We start from the raw sequence: 20,357 nt of genomic DNA on the forward strand, positions 1-20,357 counted from the left end.
ATATGTCTGTGGCAGGAAACACAAACTTATCAAAACATGAAAACTACACAGTATTCGAGTCAATTGCAATTGCAATAAGCCACTCGGAATGACTGCAAACATTATGAAAAGGTAAGAAGCAGAAATGTTTGTGAAAAAGCTGGATGCAAAACAACAACCCTCAGGACCAGAGCGGCTTTCCTGTGAGATCTGGCTTGACAGTGGAGGAGGGTGGTTTGGGATAAAAGGAAGGTGTGTTGAGACGGGAGGCAGGGTTCAGAACTCCTCGTTCACTGTTTGGGGCTGGTGTTGTTTTTAGGCCCAGAGGAAGCAGCTGTGGGTGGCTCTCATCGAGAAGGCTCTGGCCAAGCTCCACGGCTCCTACTTCGCACTGCAGGCGGGCCGGGCCATCGAGGGTCTGGCCACTCTGACCGGAGCCCCTTGTGACAGCCTCATGCTGCAGGTCAGCTCCACAAACCCACGAGAGGAGCCCATCGACACAGACCTCATCTGGGCAAAGATGCTGAGCTCCAAGGAGGCAGGGTGAGTCTGGGAGAGAGAGGGGGCAAACCCCCTGTCAGCACACTTTAAACTGCTCCTCTATCTCACGGGAGACTCAGGGACCTGGGTGAAGAAATACAACCTTTTTGTTGGCCCTTGTTATAGACAGCATGCATTGCTGAAGAAGCAGCGCCCTAGAGATACAAACTATGAATCTGATCCACATGGCAAGGTAGAATTGACAACATTTGAGACTTGCTTCTAGGGGGTTCTCAGTTTGAGTTTTGAGGGGTGTTATTTCATGCTTTGACAGATGCCCACACAGGTACATTTCCATTAACAGGAAGTTGTTTTTCACTGGATATGTTGCAGTAGAATGCGACTGCAGATTCCGTTTCAAGTACAAAATGTAACCATTACAGAATGGGTATTTACCTCCTAAAGACCCGAATCCTGGCGACCCGGTTCCGAGCCAGTAACTGGACCTGTCCTGAACCAGTACCGACCCAGTGTTAAATACATTAACCCTTTGCGGTCCATTTATTAATCGCGCGTCAGGCACGCCAGGTCTAATTAATTTTCACACGCGCAGTTAATTTTATACACGCTGTTTAAAAGTATTTATTTTCACAGTCAAACGGGTTTAAATGGCCCTGCATATCAACAAAGCACACACTAGGCATCTCCAGCCCCGCCCCAACCTTTCGTTTGCTTTAGCGTTCAGCTATGTAAGAAATAAATAATAATAATAATAATAGTCGTACATACCGATCGATCATCTCCGGATCACTCGTTTTATCACCAAACTCCTCAATAATGCGATCCAAGTCATTATTTTATTACTATAACATCTAAAAAAAGCTCTGCAAATGTCCATGATAGTCTCAGTGCGCTGACGCACTCAGCGAGCTTGTTTACTATGAACGCCCCATTATCTGATACCTGATACCATGTATGACTATTCATGAAATACGCCTTTTTTTTTTTTTTTTTTTTTCCGACTTGTCTCGGCTCCTGTCGCTCCCACTCGGCAATTGAATGGTTTTCTCGGCTTTTTCCGGAGAAAAAACGACTAAACACCCGTTTATTGCGTTGCTATAATGATGTCGGACCCAGTCCGACAAAGGACCTGTGAGGAATAATTGCAATGTCGGACCCAGTCCGACAATGGACCGCAAAGGGTTAAACCGGTACCTTCCAGGCACCGACCTGCTGCCAGCCTCAGATCACCGGTCCGTTGCCAAACGGGTCCTGCTCGGGTCTTGACCCGCCCGGTGGATAGCTATAAGCAGATTGAGGCAGCAACTGTATACTGTACACTGCATTGCTTGCTTCCTGTGTCATGCCCAGATCCTATCCCTGTGAGACATGCAAGACCAGTCTGCCTATGGAGAACAAGCACGGCAGATGCTCTTCCTGCCTGGTGTCAGAGCATGCCAAGGAGGCACGGTTATCCCACAGCTCTCTGGAGCGCTCTGCATCCCTTACTCCTGCTCAGCGCTCTTCCACATCACTCTCTCTTAGGTGGCTGCGTCCTCACCCCAAGGCTCTGCGCCAAGGGAGAGCGGACAACACACCTGGGAAAGTATCCCAGGCACGGTGTTCCTCATCCTCCTCGAACTCTGCCTTTCCTTCCCTCCGTCCCCCCTTGGGAGCCCCATGGGGCTGCGGGCGCAGATTGGCCACAGGATGACATACTGTCCATCGCTGCCTCCTGAAAAGGTGGGCGAACAGGAGCTGGCGTTCCCGTCCTGAGGACGTGGAGTCAGAGCTTGTACCGCTAATCAAGAGGGCCAAATTGGAGGCTTTCCATACACCTTCTTTCCAGTCTGACAGAGAGCGACAGCTTCATACACTCTGCCCAGTTCGGGTCCTGGCATACTATGCTGACAGGAAGAAAAGTTGGAGGCAATCTGAACAATTTTTGTCAAGGACATGCAGTGGTGTGGGCTACTCGCCATACCTTCACTAGAGTCTACAGGCTGACTAATTGACTGTCGTGGATCCTCAAAACCCTGTTTTTTTTTGTTTGTTTTTTTGTTTGTTTTTTGGTGTTAAGGGTGGCTTCCCAGTCAACCCTTACAACACAGGCATAGAGGTGAGTTTCTCCCTCAGTTTTTTCACCCTAGCTACTTGTTACTGGGGTTCCGCAGGGTAACGCACAAGGCAGTCTCGGCTTAACCCTGTACACTCACCCATTCAGTAATGGTTACATTTCTATTTCAGGCAACGTTTTTTTTTTTTATTTATTTTTACAGCTGTCCAAGTATAAAGTAACATTGCTTTCGTAATTCCATCGTTTTTGATGACATTGAAATGGCACTGAAGGAATTACAGCCTTGTGATGTACAGCTGGTTTTGCACTATTCCTACTAAAAAGGAACAACAGAAATTCAAATTATTAATACAGTCACATAAAAAAAGAATGGAGGGGGGAAACAGAAGATGGCGATGCCCTTTAAAACAAGGTGTTGGTGGTTTTGCCAAGTCTTTGTTTGCTTGGTAAAGCCTGGAATCTGTAGTCCATTCTTATGCATTCTCTCTCTCTCTCTCTCTCTCTCTCTCTCTCTCTCTCTCTCTCTCTCTCTCTCTCTCTCCCCCCCCCCCCCCCTCCCCCGATACAGTTTCTTGATGGGTGCCTCGTGTGGAGGAGGCAATATGAAAGTGGATGACAATGTGTACGAGAGCCTGGGCCTTCGGCCTCGCCATGCCTACTCTATACTGGACGTGAGGGACGTGCAGGGCTACAGGTAAGGGGAGCAGCACCTATGTAGGCAAGCAAACTGAGAACTTTCTTTACCCTAAAAGGAGCAAGCCTGTATATATTGTATAAACAGTGAATGTGTTCTTCCGATAACCCCACCTCCCTAGGCTCCTGAGGTTACGGAACCCCTGGGGGCGCTTTTCATGGAACGGGAGCTGGTCAGACGAGTGGCCCGACTGGTCGCAGCACCTCCGCCATGAACTCATGGCCCACGGAAGCAGTGAGGGAGTCTTCTGGATGGAGTATGGAGACTTCATCAAGTAAGTGGAGCCGGGCTGTCTCCTCAACACTGTTGGCCAGTCCACTTTACAAGCATCTACTTAACCAAAGTATTGGAAAATGTGTGTTTTTAAGTTATTGTTATTTGTTTGGGGGAAAATATTCTTCATTAATTTGCTTTGATAAATGGTATGTCCAGTTCAGCCATGTCCAGTAGGAATTGACTCAGAATTAGACTCTACCAGCAGCAGATCAGAGTGGATTTCAATTGGGCCCCAGTTAGGATTGTGGGCTGAAAAAATTTGATCGCTCAGTTAGGATTGTGGGCTGAAAGAATTCGATCTCTCAGTTAAGATTGTGGGCTGACAGAATTCGGTCTCTCAGTTAGGATTGTAGGCTGACAGAACTCAATCTGTAACTCCTGCTGATGGTTAACTAGTGAGCCCAACGTGGAGGATGTGAGAGACAGGTTTCAAATCTGCTGGCTAAACATGAAGGCTGTGAATATATCATACTGTCAGGGCGAATTCATTTTATAAATTGCAATTATACAAAAGAAGGTGGTGATCTTTCACGTTCATGTAATGAAGAGTTGCATATTCAGTTGCAGCCCCAGTTTGACACTGGAAGGAGATGGGATTGAATTTTATAGACTGGTTTCATGGTGCAGGTAGAACCGACCACATCCTTTGTTTGATACTGGAATGAGATAGATTTGAGTTTTACACACTGGTTTCATGGTGCAGGTGGAAACAGGGCTAAATATGGTCTTGATGATAATTGATTAATTAGCTAATGTTTAATGAGATGGAATTAAGAAGCAAAGCAAGCATATGAAAAAGTTCAAGACAGTAAAGAAAACGAATTATTTAAAGCAATGTACTGTTGTGCACCATACCTGTAAAACTAAGCTTAGGGATATTGCTTCTGAAAACATGTGCTTTCAATGGTTCATTTGGAAGGCTGCGTCAATTTCTTTTTTCTTTTGTACAGGACTATGAGATGTGTTTGCAGTAGGCGCGGTACAGGTTTAGTAGGTTATAGGTTGAGCTATGACAGTTACAGACAACAAATACCGTGCCAGAATGCAAACATCCAACGATCTGAGGGTCAGCTTATTTAGCAACAGTCCAAGAATAGACCATCTATGTGGGGAGGGGGATGGGGGGCAGATATGGGGGGCAGATATGGGGGTGGAAGCAAGCACACCCTTCACACTGATCAGCCAGAAAGTAGTCATGTATTTTTATATAAGCACAGAATTGCAAAAAAAAGTATGCTAGTATAAAAGCCTCAAAAACAAAAAATACGGTTTAGGGGTGTAGTGTGGAGATGAAGTGTGTCTTGCTTAGCGAGAGACAGGTGTTTTATATGTGTGCTGGGAACCTTTCTTGTTTTACTTGATAAAGTACAGTTACTGTTATAATAATTATTTTCCATCTATCATTTTGTGTAAATAAGTGATTTTTATTTTATACTGCTGCACTTCTTAGGGTGGTACTGTGTATGCTATTTCACACACTCCCACTGGGCATGAGTCCCAGAAAAGTATCTGGTTACTCAGGTGGGTCATGAGTTGGGAAAGTTTGGGAACCCCTGATGTAAAGTACAGTAATAATAATATGTACAGGTGCAATCAGCAACCAATTCCCTAATCACATACCGGACAGGGAAAAATCAACAGTAATCGATTTATTGAGAACCACTGTACTATTCAAGAAGCAAGAAAATGTGTAGGCTCTTCCCAAAAGCTTTCAAATACAATGTATGCATTTACAAGACTATTATAACTGTAAAATGATATTATTAAAAACCAAGAAGATTATATTCAGACATTTCTCATCACAAAACAAATATAGAATTTCGGAATTCTAAAAGAAACGTAGTAAATCCAATGGCAAACGTTTCCCAATGGACACAATGCTTCGTGAGTCTGCCTGTGTAGTTTGAGCTCTCCCTCCCTCCCTCTCAGGTACTTTGACTCGGTGGATATCTGTAAGATCCACTCGGACTGGCAGGAAGTGCGGGTTCAGGGCTCGTTCCCCACTCGAGCGAGTGGCCCTGTGACAGTGACCTCACTGACTGTGCTGGAGCGCACTGATCTGGAGTTCGCTCTCTTCCAGGAGGGCAGCCGGTAAGGAACCTTAACCAAGAAGAACTGGCTGCTGTACAGCAATTCTAAAGAAACCGATACTGTTCTTTGACAGACTGTGTCTTTGTGACTTGCAGTCAAAGTGTTTGTCATTGCATGTGTTTCTTTAGCTTTACAATATTATTATCCAGAGCTGTGCTCAGTTCAAATAAAAGAACGCTGGCACTGACAGAAGCCGCTAAAGGGGTGGGGACAACTTCACTCAACAGATGAAATGACACAGGAAGTGCAAGATAATCTGAGATTTCTTGAACCTAGTGTAGTACCACAATTTTTTTTTTTTTAGACTTACAGTAGTGTGCAACACCCCATTGCTTCTGTAGTTTTGATGTGCATATGAAATCAAACCACTGTAATTGAAAATCTTGGAAAACAGATTAGTGGTTGTCTAATTTAATTGATGATGTTAATAGGCCACACATGCAGTTCATTTAAAATAGTAAGAAAAAAGCAACACGACTGGTAAAATGCATGCTGTGTGAACCTGCTGGCTCCTCCTGTTCCCCTCCCCAGGCGTTCGGACACTGCTGACAGTCACCTCCTGGATCTGTGCATCATGGTCTTCCGCGCCTCCTTCAGCAGCGGCAACAAGCTCAGCCTGGGCAGGTTGCTGGCACACAGCAAGCGCGCCGTCAAGAAGTTTGTGGGCTGCGATGTGATGCTGGAGCCGGGGGAGTATGCCGTGGTTTGCTGTGCCTTCAACCACTGGCAAATGAACATCCCTGGAGCTGCCCTCACTCCGGGTGGGTACCTGGGCATAAGGAATACTGTAATGTCTATGTGTGTGGAGAATGCATATATATATTGTGTTTGTGTGTGTGTGTGTGTGTATTGTGGTAATGTGGCTGTATGCAGGGTGCAGATTACTAGACACACACACACTGTTTTGGAGACAGTAATTGCAGTAAACAAAAGTTTTCAAATTCAAAAGAACTTACTGCACAGTATAATGGAGGGTTCCCTAATTCAGAATACAGGACAGCTAAGCTGTTTAGCCGTTTACACAAGTGTAAGTGGTTAACACTTTAAACACAGATGGTATTACGCGATAATAGTTTCTTCACACAGATACACACGATTTGAACAGACTCTCCTCCACCAACGCCAACCTAATTCTACTACACCTCAACAAGTTCTGAGCACAAAGGAGTCTTTTTACATACTTAATTGCAAACACTCATTCAATAATTCAGTTAAATTACTTTGATTGTAATCAGGTGAACTTGTTATTGTACCATATGATGACTCAAGGCTGCCACCCAGTGGTCAGTCTATTGTAATTACAAGTTTTAATAATTACTGTATAAGTAGTGTTCAGCATTTTTGGTTTTTTATTTTACATATATTAAAATAGGGTAGAAATTTTTTTTTTAACATTTGGGCAATCGCTATGTTGGCAGAAATAGTATCTACAGATGACATCAGCACAAAACAAGCCAGGTTTATTCATCTTGAAATCATAAAAAGAAGAGAAAATTGACAGAACTGGGTGGTGCAAACCATTGGGAGCCGGGTCAAAAATCACACTGGACATTTCCATCAATGCATTCCATTCCAAGTTTACCAACTAAAGCGTCACCATTTTCTTTCACATATTTACGATTAAGATTGTCGGCTTAGGCAGTGTTTAACTGATGGACAGACAGTCCTGTCGCACAAAGTCACCAATACATACCTCTGCAATAAACAGTGGCTGTCCAGCAAAGCACAGCGTTCTGACAAACTCATTAACACAGTCATTCTGCGCTCTCTTTTTATTAAAGTGCGTGTAAAAGCCACATAATGGATTGATTGTCTCTCAGTTCACTTTTAGTTTAATGTGTCGTTTATTTTTCAGTATGTTCTTTTATTGTCAGCGTGAACATGTACTTCAATGCAGCAGTATCTGCAGCTATGCATCCTCTGCGTCATCTGACTCACTTCTGCTATTTTTGTATACTTTGAAGCATTCATTTTGTTTTGAATCTTCATAAACTGAATATTATATTTTCGTGTAAGCATTTCAGTTTAGTTTTTGATCAAGCTAGTAGGTACTACGCCCAGCAGTTGCCACAATAATCAGACTTTGATTGTCCAACATAATCAGGTGATAGTGTGTTTGTGGAGTCACAGAGAACCACGTTTGAATGTTATTTGTCCTCTGAAGTCTAAACGTCTGCTGTATCCTAGGATACAGTGTAGGGCTGCGTATTATAATGTCAGAGTCAAAATAAAACAGCGTTTTGATCAAAATATTGTGTATTTCCTAGAAATATTGAATAATAGACAAAAATCAGGTATAAATCAGTAAAAACCGACATCCATCCAAAAATCCTGTAATTTTTCGGTAAAATTCGGAGTGAACCGGAAACGAGGAACACTATGTATAAGGTATCCCTGCCCTTTTCATTTTCAGACTTGCATATCTGTTGTTGATAACTACTACACCACAGTATATATATGTGTGTGTGTGTGTGGAGAATACATATATGTTTGTGTGTATACATATAGTTTCCATTGTGATCAGTTTTACCGCACCTGAAGAAGTCTTTGTGCTGTGTTTTGCTAGTCTCTTGTTCTCATATTTCCCACCACCTGCAAGGCGACTCGAGCAGTCGATTTCGTAGATTTAAATAAATAAAAAGTCAGAAGTAGGGCTGACCTTGTTTTGAAGGGATCAAGACTTACCTGCTCACCTCAACAGAAGTAACCTGAAATTCAAATACTGCTGACTGTAGAGGAGAACAACACTGCAGGTCTCAGTTTCCTATAATAATGAATGATGATGCTTTGTTCACTTTACTTTACATCATGTCATAAACATATGTCAGTTATTTATCTGGTCTAGATGTTTACCTACAGGTAGTTTTGTTCTAATGGTTAGTTTCTACGGGTTAAATATATGCATATATTATCAGACAAGACTGTTAATCTGAAAAGGGTTAAAGAAAAGGGCCAGGAGGTCCCCGGTTCAAATCCCGGCTCATTGTGTGACCCTGAGCAAGTTACTTAACCTCCTTGTGCTCTGTCTTTTGGGTGAGTCGTTGTTGTAAGTGACTCTGCAGCTGATGCATAGTTCACACACCCTAGCCTCTGTAAGTCGCCTTGGATAAAGGCGTCTGCTAAATAAACAAATAATAATAATTGAGGGCCCGCTTTCAAAGCCATGTTAAACCATCTCTGAACTGGTTAAAATAAACCATGGGCCAGCATGGAGCTCTTCCTAATAAACTAAAACGTTGACAGCAGAATTCACTTCCTAGCTCAGAATACCAAAAATGATCATTTTGAATCACCAACTACTATTAAAATATATATAGTTGTACGTACTTAACAAGGTCTGTTTACACCTTAATAATTACATTCAGATATGTCTATATATCTATTTGTAAATCCTTACTGTTTGCCCTGTTTGAAGTCACACACGTTTTTAAATGTTAGTAAAAGAAAGACTGAAACAAAACAGGCTGTGCAGGTTTTCTGTGACACTGTTTTCTCCCTGTGCCTGCAGTATCGAGTCCAACCAGCAGAGGGCGCCCCAACCCAGAATTCCCGGGGTACATCCTGGCAATCTACAGCTCGCGGCAGGTGATGGTGGAGCAGAGTGAAGCCCCTCCCACCACCCTGGCCGACGCCATCATCCTCCTGACGGAGAACAAGGGGGAGCGGCACGAGGTGCGTATCAAAGTCCCGTTTTGATTGAAGCCTATTCTGTCCCAAGCTGATTTACAAGCAAAAATGTGCACAGCATATCTTTTCACTTGTGCATAACTACATAGCTTATAACTACGCATCTGCTGCAGTTCGAAACTATTTAACATATAATACAGGGATGGAAATAAGACTTTTGCATAGCACTTTCACCCATTCCAGGTTTTACTATGAGCTTGATTAGCTCGTAGATTAGATTTGTCTTATTAAACTCTATAACCAGGAATGGATCAAATTGCTATGCGCTGGGAGTCTGACAGTATTATTATTGCTATTTTCTGATTCTGTGACCTTTGGTGTTTTGCAGGGTCGGGAGGGAATGACGTGTTACTACCTGACACACGGCTGGGCGGGTCTGATCGTGGTGGTGGAGAACAGACACCCCAAGTACTACCTGCATGTGTCGTGTGACTGCACTGACAGCTTCAACGTGGTCTCCACACGGGGCAGCCTGAAGACCATTGACAGCGTCCCGCCACTCAACAGGTAACACAGCACACACTGCTGCGGGGACGGACTGCCATTGTACAAGTTAATAATCAATATCAGAATCTGGCAGTGTAAGGGGATGCCTCTCTGTCTCGTTATTGAGAGTAGGGATATGTAGTCCTGTAGTGCTGTGTGATCTTTCCATGAGAAGAACATACGAATGAGAGGAAGCCATTCTGCTCATCAGTGCGCATTCGGTTTCTAGTAGCTGATTGGTTGGGTCAACCACTGGAACATGCATTGAACTTTGAACTCGGTGCTCTTTGTTTCAGTCTGCAGTAGACAGTCCAAAATCAAACCGGTTAAATTGGGATCCCAGTGACTCAGCATCAATATAGCTAGGCATCCAATTCCATGCCGTCACCAAATACTGACAACCCTAATGTGTCTATATATATTTGTAAATATTCCAGTTCAGCCCCTGTTTACTCTCTCTCTATGTGTCTCCCCCTGCAGACAGGTACTGGTAGTGCTATCTCAACTGGAAGGGAATGCTGGCTTCTCCATAACACACAGACTGGCTCACAGGAAAGCAGCACAGGCCTGTCTGGGGGACTGGACCCCGACCAAGGGCAAACACAGCCCCCAGCTCACCTTGGACATTGCAGGACTGCACAGGCCCCGACCGCTATGACAGAGGGACAGGCCTCGCGCGCACAGGGGCAACAAAAACAAGAAAACACACGCCGTGCCGGGAGAGGGCACACTTTTATAACAGGAAGCTACAAACGGAAAACAGCACTTTTTAAACCCGGCCAGATATTTTTTTGGTCCCTTTTTTTGCACTGAACATTTTCCTGCGCTGTTTTCAGAGAGCCACATGAGTTTACTCCATCCATTTATGGGATTTGGAAGTACAGCTGCTGCCTCTTACAGATTAAATGGGAGTTAAAAGGGAGAGGTATACTGTAGCTGGGGCAACACAAGTCTTTTTTATGTGGGATCCTATCTTTATTCAGTCTTTTAACCTAAGGTGGCATGGTGTAGAGATATAATGGTAAGTGGTAAAGGGGATCTTCATAGTTCACAAATCAAACTGGGTTATATTTGGTTCAATACCACACTCCATTTTTAACCTGCAGCTGCAAAGCTAGCTACTGAGCCACACAGCTATAGCAAATCACATACCCACCAGCCATTTTACATTAACCAAGAAGCTGGAAGTTTTAATGCATCTGTCTGAATTGTATCAAGGCACTGAGATGCTTCATCCACAGTGACTGTCAACCCATCTCGAATCACAAGCCTACCTTACACAGGAACACACACCAGAAAGCAGCAAGCTCTGGTTTAAAGGCATTAGTAAAACTCCTCCTTGTGGTCTGGTAGTCTGGCAGAATATTCACTGGAAAGGGTGCTGCAGGTAGTCTGGTGGTGGTAGTAGTGGGATTTGCTAATTTAGGGAACTAAGCTATGAGGGATTCATTCATTTTGTGGTTTTAAAAACTTCATTTAAAGGAAGGAAACTAAGGCTTTAAAATCTGTTTTCTCTTGTTTTTAATGCCCCCCCCCCTTTTTTTTTTTTTAGTAATTTTTGTACTAAAATGCCCTTTTTTAGTAATAATAATCATTATTATATGTAAAAGGCACAGAACCCCAATGTCAGGTACCGGTTACCAGATAGTATTAACTTTCATTCTTGATTTATCTCTTGAGGGTAGTTTTTATTATAATTATTATTGTTTTTAGAAAATATGTGTACCAGGGCAAAGCTTAACTGTGTAGCACTCAGCCCTAAAAAATGTCTTTAACCATACTTATTACATCTACTAGCATCTACCTTTCAGGACCCTTATTTTCATTAAATTCAGACAGCGATATTAAAATCATGTTGTGAGAAAACAACAGCATTAATATATAATTTAGAGAAGTATTGGCCCAATGTCTTCAGTAACTATAACACAATAGACACTAATTAACACAAATCATATAAGCAAGTTCCTTTGTTAATGTTCTGAATGAACCAGCAAATCCATTCTGAAGGCATTAGCCTCAGTATAATGTCTCGACTCCATTGCTGAGCGCTGAGCTCAAAGCTGTGTACAGCAGGGTTTTAAAGGATGGCTGGTAGGATGAGTCATGACATTCAGAAACGTAGCCCAGGTTCAGTCCAGTCCGCAGGATCAGTGAGTCTTGGTGTATGGAGAGGGGCTTGAGGGATTCTTGGTGTGCTGAATGAATCTGTCAGGTCACCTGCTCAGTCGATGCAGGTGTGTAACTGTACTGTACATTATTTTTGTTTATTTAAATGTAGAACTCATGGAAGGTGAGGGACAATGGTTTTAAATTTAAACGCTGGCGTCTTGAGCCAGATTTGAACCCGGGTCTCCAGAGAAGCAGCGCCATCTAGCCCTCTAATGGAATACCCTGTATGATGCTGTCTGAGCTGCATAGCACTGTCACAGACTATCCAGACCAGGGCTCTTCTGGATGAGCAGCACTGTAGAAAGACTCCATTGTCTAGCAGTTTTACCTTAAGCATTACAGAACATACTGTGACCTTTATGTTGACAGTGACACTGACTGCAGTCTGGTACAGAGCCGACAGGCAGGCAGGCACCATGAGAGCTTCCTTCTCACAGCTCTGAAAGCGAGATGGAGAGAGCACTCCACTGTCCACACATAAACATTCATTCCTGATCCCCTCTCAAGCAGAGTTGCTGTTTGATGCAGATTGCACTGATGAGCACAGGGGTTAAACTGATACCACCAAATTAGCTGCCTAGAATATTTCTTTATAAACACAATTTCATTTGATGTTTGTATCCACATTACTCTAGTGGGTAGTAGGATATGTGTGTCTGGCTGGCTCCCTACCCATGAAGGTCTGGCCCTGTACTTTCCTGTCATCAGTGTTGGGAATTATTTGAACTTAGGGTATGTGAGTAGGGCAGCAGTGATTCATCAAAACAGAAAGCTGTTCTACAGTATTGATTCCGTTTCTTTATTGCCTGCTGTCTGTTTGTTGAAAGACTACTTCAGGCTATCTGTCTTTGTTCTGTGTTTGTAGGTGTTCACATTACAAAGTCATTGTTGTAATGACTGTTTTGCAGTCTGTCTCTGTAGACACTTCAATTGGCCTCAGTGACTGAACTACTCAATCTTGCCTAACCAGTCTGAAAATCTCATCTCTTTCCAATAAAAACGGGGGCTGTCTACAGCTATGCCCAAAGGTTTTTCATCACCTTGTATTTTAGGGTTGAGCTATCATTTTTCTTTAAAAAAAAAAACCTATATGAACATAATTTAGATATTTTACTAACATCATGTAATCAAAGAAACTACAAAATGATATCGCAAAAGTCTACCGGAAGCCATAATAATAGTACAGTCTTCGAAATGTCACATTTTTCAATTTTTGTCAGTTTTTCCTTAAGTATATGGAAAACTACAAAGCGGTATGTAATTCAATATGTTAACGTAACATTATTCAGCAGGTTTCATTCGACGTTATGAAACACAATGTGTTAATTGTTAGGATGATGCAAAACTTTTGGTCATAGCTGTACAATCCAATCTTCAAACTGGTAAAAGATACCAGTGTGTAGATGACAAAAATAATGATTTTGTTATAACAAGACAAAGCTTGCCAAATCTGTTCTGTGGACTTTTGGCCTCCACAATGCCACACTGATCGTTGCTCTCATTGGGTAACTGGGAAGCAGTCTGACCCAGAAATGGTGTAAAGCAAAGTGAAAGGAGCAGGGTTGTGTAGCCCCCCCTTGTGGTGAATACAAGACTTATCCCATTTACCGGAATGAAAGAGACTTTTCTGCAGAACAGTCTGACTGCACCACACCTACTATCTACAGGGAGATGCCTAGAACAGCAAATTAAATTTGAGTTACGGTGGTTATCTGTCAAACTGGGCGGTTTTTGTTTTATTTAGTTTTTGTTTTTTGTTTTTTTGTAAATTGTACAGACACATTTAATCTTCGCGAAGCTGTGAATAGTTTTATCTTATAAGAAAAAAATTAACTTAAAAATAACAAAACAGAAGAACACTTTTGGGCAGGAATGTGATATATGGAATATTTTATCAATTTTAGAAGAAGAAAAAAAATCTATATATGTATGATATATGTATGTATGGGTAGTTTGCAAACTCAGGTTCCAATGGACCAAATAAAGTTCTGTTTTTTAATTAAACTAGTTTTGTTGTTTTTTTTTAAATCATATTCTTAATCTTAAACTAGTTTGCCTTACCCTTTGCTTCAAAATAATATACTGTAAAAACGTCACGCTTCATGCTGGGTTCTTCTGTCAGTGTAGTTACAGGACATCTCCAACAGAGGGCGTGGTGGAGTATTACACCTGCTGGACCACTCTGAGGGGGTGACTTTAATAAAGAGCTAAACAGAGCCATTGCTCCCCAAAGCATCTGTCACACCTCAGCAGTCTGGAATCCCTGTGTGCATTGATAGAGCCCGGTGAGAGCTGCACTGGGGCCGGATTGAAGGGATTGCAAAACAGGAAGCCGAAGAGGCTGTCAGTCAGTCCAGCGACCAGCGCGATGGGAGGCAGAAGCAAAGTTAAATAGAGGGAAGTCTCACACAATCTTATTTTAACCTTGTTTTAAATACCAGCCATGACCACTACTGGTTTATTCCAGTCTGAGTTATGTTTGTTTTTGTGCTTGTTTTAATCTGGTTTGATCCATAGCTTCTTTATAAGGTAAAAACCGCAATCAAAAAGATAAGGTAAAACAATACCTTAAAACATTTCAACAGTGTGTACTGTGAAGGCACTAACAGAAACATTTATCTACTTTAAATCTTCCTATAAGATCTACCTTCTGCAATACTGCAATGTTGGTTGCGAGGTGCTAGTTTAAGAAAAAACTATTTAAGCTGTACTGGTTTTGTCAAACAGCTGGATTTTGCAGTATGAAACGATATAGGTACATGAGAGATACGAAACACATAAATATACCTGTACTTTTAAATTATAAATACACCAAATAAACAAGACTGTAACACATTGTTAATTCATGTAGTTTAAAATGTATTCAGCAATGGCATCAATATTTCTGACGGTCAAATTAGCCAAATTTGGCCAGCTTTCCTTCCCTGGCGTGTTATTTGCTTGATTTCTTGACAAGAAACAGGATCTGATCCTGGCTCACTGAAGCCGGATCTTGAGAAGGCGTTGTACTAAACGGATCACGAGCAGGCTCGGCTGATCCGATTTTTTGATCCGATTCTACCGCTGCGCATGCCGTAACTAGGGAAACTGACCAATGAGAAGCGAATATTCGTGGCGCAGCGTTTAAAGATTCCGAATGTCAGAGTATCAAGTACGTTTAATTTAAAACGACATAAATCCCGGCCGTACTTTTGTTTTGTTTTGTTTTTTGATCACGTCATACTGTAACCTATTAGAAGCATTTACAATTTAAGAATCCAACGCTTCTATAAACAGATTGAGTACGTTAATATCTGGTGGTTGTTTTTTTCTTTACTTTTAAAAAGTTTATAATAAATGTTACCGTTCACGGTCGTGTGTATTTTCTGAAGGATACATTCACAATTTAATATTTAGATTACAATGCAGTTATTAATGAATGGCTGTTGTAGGCATATTTAACCACTGTATTTTCTTGACTATCTTTTAAAAGCATATGAGTTCATAGTCTATTGTATCTGTGATGATAATATTGAAATACAAGCCTCTCCTATCTAGTGACTGTCCTATCTAATAACTTCCGCAGCACAGAGTGCCAGAGAGCCAACTGGCCGACTCATAAAACGTTCTGCAAGAGGCTCAAACTGGTGGCCATCGACAGGCTTCACAGGTCTCCTCATGTAGGATAAATATAGGATACACCATGTTCATGGAGCATCCTCATGACTAATTTAGGACCTGGTTGTAATAAAGACCTTGATTGGAATAGATCTTGAGCTCAATGGTGTTCACTGGGTTGGATGAACTAGAGAATTACACTGCTAACGTACCACGCATGATCCTGACTGCTTGTTTCTGGTCGAAGGTGACCTCCCGTTCCCATGTCGGCTTCCCAAGAATCAGGCTGGGATTATTTATTTATTTATTTATTTATTTATTGCCAGATGCCCTTATCCAGGATAATTTACAGTTGTTACAAAATATCATAGTACAAAGTATCACATTATAAAATATCACATTACACAATATCACATTACCAACAAGAGCAGTTATAAAGTACAGTAAAGTCAGTAGAAAATAAGATACATTTCTAATAAGAGCAAAATAAGGAATACAGTTAATTACATTTAAGAGCGAATTCGACTAAGAGCAGTTAACTTATAGTAATAATATATGCTTATACGAGTAAAGTCCATTAAGAGCACGTAGTAAGTACGATAGATGGATGAGAACAGTTTCAAATAAGAGCAATTACAAAAAACGTGAATACGGATACCTATAAGAGTAAAATCAAGTACAAGATACAGGAAATAGTTATAATTAAGAGCAGTAGTAGAATACGGCAAGGTATGGAGCAGTTCAGTGCAAGTATAATGGTACATGTTGATGGTACAATTGGGTGCCATATAGTCCAGTGTAGTCGAAAGTTGTGAGGTGTGACTTGAGGAGACGCCGGAAGGTGGTCAGTCCTCATATCCGTGGGTAGCTTGTTCCACCACTTAGGGGCAAGGGTGGAGAAGGAGCAGGCTCTGGAAGCGGCAGAGCAGTGGGGGGGTACAGTTAGTCTGGCAATGGTGGAGGAGTGGATGGGGTGAGAAGGGGTATAGGGAGAAATAATAGTCTGATAATAGGAGAGAGCAGAAAGGTCGAAGCAACGATAGGCGAGTAGAAGAGTTTTGAATTGGATGGGAGCAGCGCAGCGTCTGAGAAATGAGGAAGGGAAAGGACAAGGATGACTGGCTCTCCATGCAGGGTGAACTGGACAACAGCCTGGATGCGGTACTGACCAGCTGCTACATGGGCACCCTGTGGTCAAACGCGGGGAAGTCCCATTGAGAGGAGCCCGAGCTGAAATAGTCTGTCAAGTTCCTCTCTCAGCCGCTGACCATCGGAATCGGTCTGCTGAACTTTGGGCTGGAACGTCGCGCCTGGCCTCTTACTGTCCATGTGGTGGGGGCGTCCCACAACGAGACCCTCTACACCAGGGTCTCAGACCTGGATGAGCTGGCCCGGATGCTCCCTGGGACCCAGGCGCTGTGGGCCTGAGGTGGTGGATGGCTCCATCACGAAGCCCTCGCTGCGTGGCTACGGGCCCTGTGGATAGGTCTACATCAGCACCTTCAAGGGGTTCTACCATGACTTCTGGGGGACCCTGGTGGAGACCTGATCTGGTGGTGGGCTTTCATCCAGGTACTTACTGCAGATCTTCAAAGTTACACAGCGGCTCCCTGTTTCCATTTCCAAGTGGTGTGTTTGGTTGACTGATCATATGTGTGGGGTTCCTAACTTGGTGGCTCTGCTGTAGAGAATGAAAGGGGTGTTGACTATTGTGACAGGATGGAGCAAGGGATGAAGCCCAGAGACAGACTGCAGTTCAAACAAAAGACTTTTAATAAATAAAAGACACAAAATAAACAGGCACGAGGGCCAAACAAAAAGGTTATTAAACACAAAAGACAATAAACACAAAGTAAAACTTACAAAAAATAAGGCTTCCATGCTTCGCTTTGCCTTCACTGGAAACATGAACAAACCCAGCACACAAAGAAAAACACCCTTGCTTCCTCAGCTCCCTCTACTGAGGCGCTGAGGCCTCCTTTTATGTCAGGTGGCTGGGTGTTAATTGATTGATAATTGCTCCCACCTGATGCAATAAACCTGGGCAGGGAGGAGAATTTAACCCCATCCCTGCCAATATTTACAAGGGCAGAGCCCTGCTCTGCCACAACTATAAATATGGTTGCCTTGTATTGTGTTCTGACTGGATCTGAACTTATATGTGTTTCAGGAGTATGTTTGCAATTTCATTAAATAGAACAGCACTCTGTTCAGATTTGTAATTTGTTTTGAACACTGATTGCACTAAAACAAATCAGTACTAACCCTTTGAATACAAAAACAGGGACAGCTGTAAATTAGGAATGGTGCAGTTGGTTTCTATAGCTGCATTATAGGTCAGCTTGTGATAGCAGTGTTCAGATCCAGTCTACACTACAGTATATATGGTTTTTTGAATGGAGAGTTTTGTTAAACACGTACTTACAGCTACAAATGAATCATAAAAAACATCCAGAGAGGCTACGGGACCTGAACAGAGTTTGAAACCCTATCAGTTTAAGCTGTAAAGTTGATATAGGATCCAGTTTATATGGGAATATCCATTTTTGATATAGGAACTAAACAGTTTTATCACAATACTTGCCTTCTCAGTTAGTACTGGCCCTAGTTAACTGAAATCTGAGCATCAGTGCTTGTCAACCAGCTGTCTGCTTGCTGTGTGTGATTCATTAGAACAACTGTGACCCAGACCTCACAGACTCACCCAGGCTGCCTATGTTAGCATTGTGACATGTTTTCTGTGTGCTGGATTAACACCGGGGAGGCTTGATCGTCAGTCTGACACCCTCTTATTTATTCTCTGAGCAGTGTCACAGCAAACCGTCATTAGATTGTCCTTTAACAACGTAGCTGGGGAGAGGGTCAGGATGGTTTGAATGGCAGTCGAACCTCACACCTGTCCATAGGTCTGAAAATGTCTGCTTTTGTTTTCAGTGATTTAAAGTATGTATGCTACGGTATATTAATAACAATGGTCTGCACCTGATGAAAAATAAGAAGAAAACCAAAAGTAAGCCAGGAGAGCTTTGTCTATTCTTTTACAGCGGTGTGTTTGGTTGACCAGTTTATAACTTTGTGATACAGTAAATTCTGTTGCTGAAAATCTCCCTATTAGATCATGCCTGTTATTAAGACCTTTGGTGAGTTTCTTCCCAGTTTAGAATGTCTAATTATGTTCCCTCACTGGTGCAACTCCATACAATTCAGGAGAAGGTCAGTGAGGATCCTCTGATCCCTGATCCCTCCTTACAGCCTTGACAGTGTGTCTGCCAGTAAGGGCTGCGATGAGGTGACTCAGTCGCTGATGATTTTGCATCCCTAACCGCGAAAGTGCTAGGGCCAATGCAACGCTCCTTGTGGATAAGCAGGTGGTGATTAGTGATTTGCATCACATATTGGCAAACAATTACAATACTGTTTGGAACATACTGCGTGAGGTGACACTGTCAATTGCTGTGGGTTCAATCAGAAAAGTGCTCACTGCTATAAACCATCTGGACCACAGAATGCCACCCCATCCCACAAAATTCCATTGGCATGACTGTGATTGTCACACATGCCTTGCTCAAATGTACAAAATGTGCCCTCCAGCTGGCATCTCTTCTCATTGCCTGACCAAAAGAGGAGAAGGAAGATATAAATATATCAACTTAGCTTCACCCTCATCCCAACCATGTGATCACAACCTGGCTCCAGAACTGATCTTTACAACATCTTACTGGGTGAGAGAGAGATAACGGGCATTGAAAAGTACTGCATTCATGAGAAGGGAGCTCAATTAAATGAGTTAGCTTGGTCTCAGTTCAAGCATCCACACAGGTTTTAGGAACTAAAGAATAAATAAAGACTTTTCTATGGAGCCTTACGGGTTTCTATTTGTACTGCAATGTAGTCTGCAACATGAGAGCTCAATGGCACAACATGCTGCATGCTTGCAGCACAGCTATCTGCATGCCAGATCACTAGAACAAGCCATCCCAAGCCCCAATGAGACTTCCCCGTTTAATATACCAAAGAGACTAGTCCAGATCTGCTGATAAATATGTAAAAAAAACTGCAGACATTTTAAGTAGATAAAACTAGAACCGTACAACTAAGTTCTATAGTTCAGGTCACTCTAGCAGTCTGTTCATGATAAGTATGATGACGATGTAGCTGCAGAATATTGCACATCTGTAAAAGACAGGAGCCTGCTAAACGCCACGATTCCTGAGGAATTACCCCAGATCTGCACTGCCTCTACTTATAACCTTGGTTGCTAGGAGCCCTGTTGTTGTTTTATGGCAAGCACTTTGTAAGCATTGTAGCAAGGACTGTGGTTATTTATTTATTTATTTATTTATTTTTTTACTTCAATAGATAAACAGGTGTTGATGCTGGCTTTGTTTTATTAACATGTTTGAACACAATAGCAACCAAATGCATGGCTTCCATCCTATACAGGGGTTAGAGTTTTGTTCAATGGCTTTCAGCACCACTGGTCCCACCTAGTCGATGGTGCTAGAAGAGTTGAAAGGTCACCTTGTCACGTGTCCAGAGAGAGTCCCCTGGACTTTCCAGACATGCTCTAACTAAGCAGCTCAAAACCAGGTAAAGGCTGATTTAGAGAAAAGATCATATTTAAGGAGCAGCAGGACTCAGAACCGCTTGTAAGCACCATAAATATCGAGGGGAATGTTAAAAAGCTATTAAACTTAGATTTAAAGGTACTTAGGCTTTTAAGATCATTTTATAAAAGCTTTTTAATGACCTCCAGTAGCAGTTTTCAAATCCTCTTCTGTTTACATCAATTGAACAGACCCTTAGGGATCTTCCTGTTGA

The 20,357-nt window shown here is 42.4% G+C and overlaps 1 protein-coding gene across 3 annotated transcripts in view; it reads left to right on the top strand.

The window, feature by feature from the left end:
- The window catches only part of LOC117418460 (calpain-15-like), a 75,877-nt gene extending 61,934 nt beyond the window's left edge, over positions 1–13,943 (top strand). For all 3 annotated transcript variants that reach the window (XM_034031543.3, XM_059035635.1, XM_059035636.1), the window contains 8 exons: positions 299–522; positions 3,105–3,230; positions 3,352–3,504; positions 5,436–5,597; positions 6,129–6,358; positions 9,106–9,269; positions 9,613–9,791; positions 10,251–13,943. In XM_034031543.3, the coding sequence (XP_033887434.1) occupies positions 299–522; positions 3,105–3,230; positions 3,352–3,504; positions 5,436–5,597; positions 6,129–6,358; positions 9,106–9,269; positions 9,613–9,791; positions 10,251–10,428 (1,416 nt within the window). In that variant the 3' untranslated portion in view covers positions 10,429–13,943. The remainder of the gene's footprint in view (positions 1–298; positions 523–3,104; positions 3,231–3,351; positions 3,505–5,435; positions 5,598–6,128; positions 6,359–9,105; positions 9,270–9,612; positions 9,792–10,250) is intronic.
- The last annotated feature ends 6,414 nt before the right edge of the window (positions 13,944–20,357 follow it).

This window comes from Acipenser ruthenus, chromosome 13 (genome assembly GCF_902713425.1).
Source record: "Acipenser ruthenus chromosome 13, fAciRut3.2 maternal haplotype, whole genome shotgun sequence".
NCBI classification, from domain to species: domain Eukaryota; kingdom Metazoa; phylum Chordata; class Actinopteri; order Acipenseriformes; family Acipenseridae; genus Acipenser; species Acipenser ruthenus.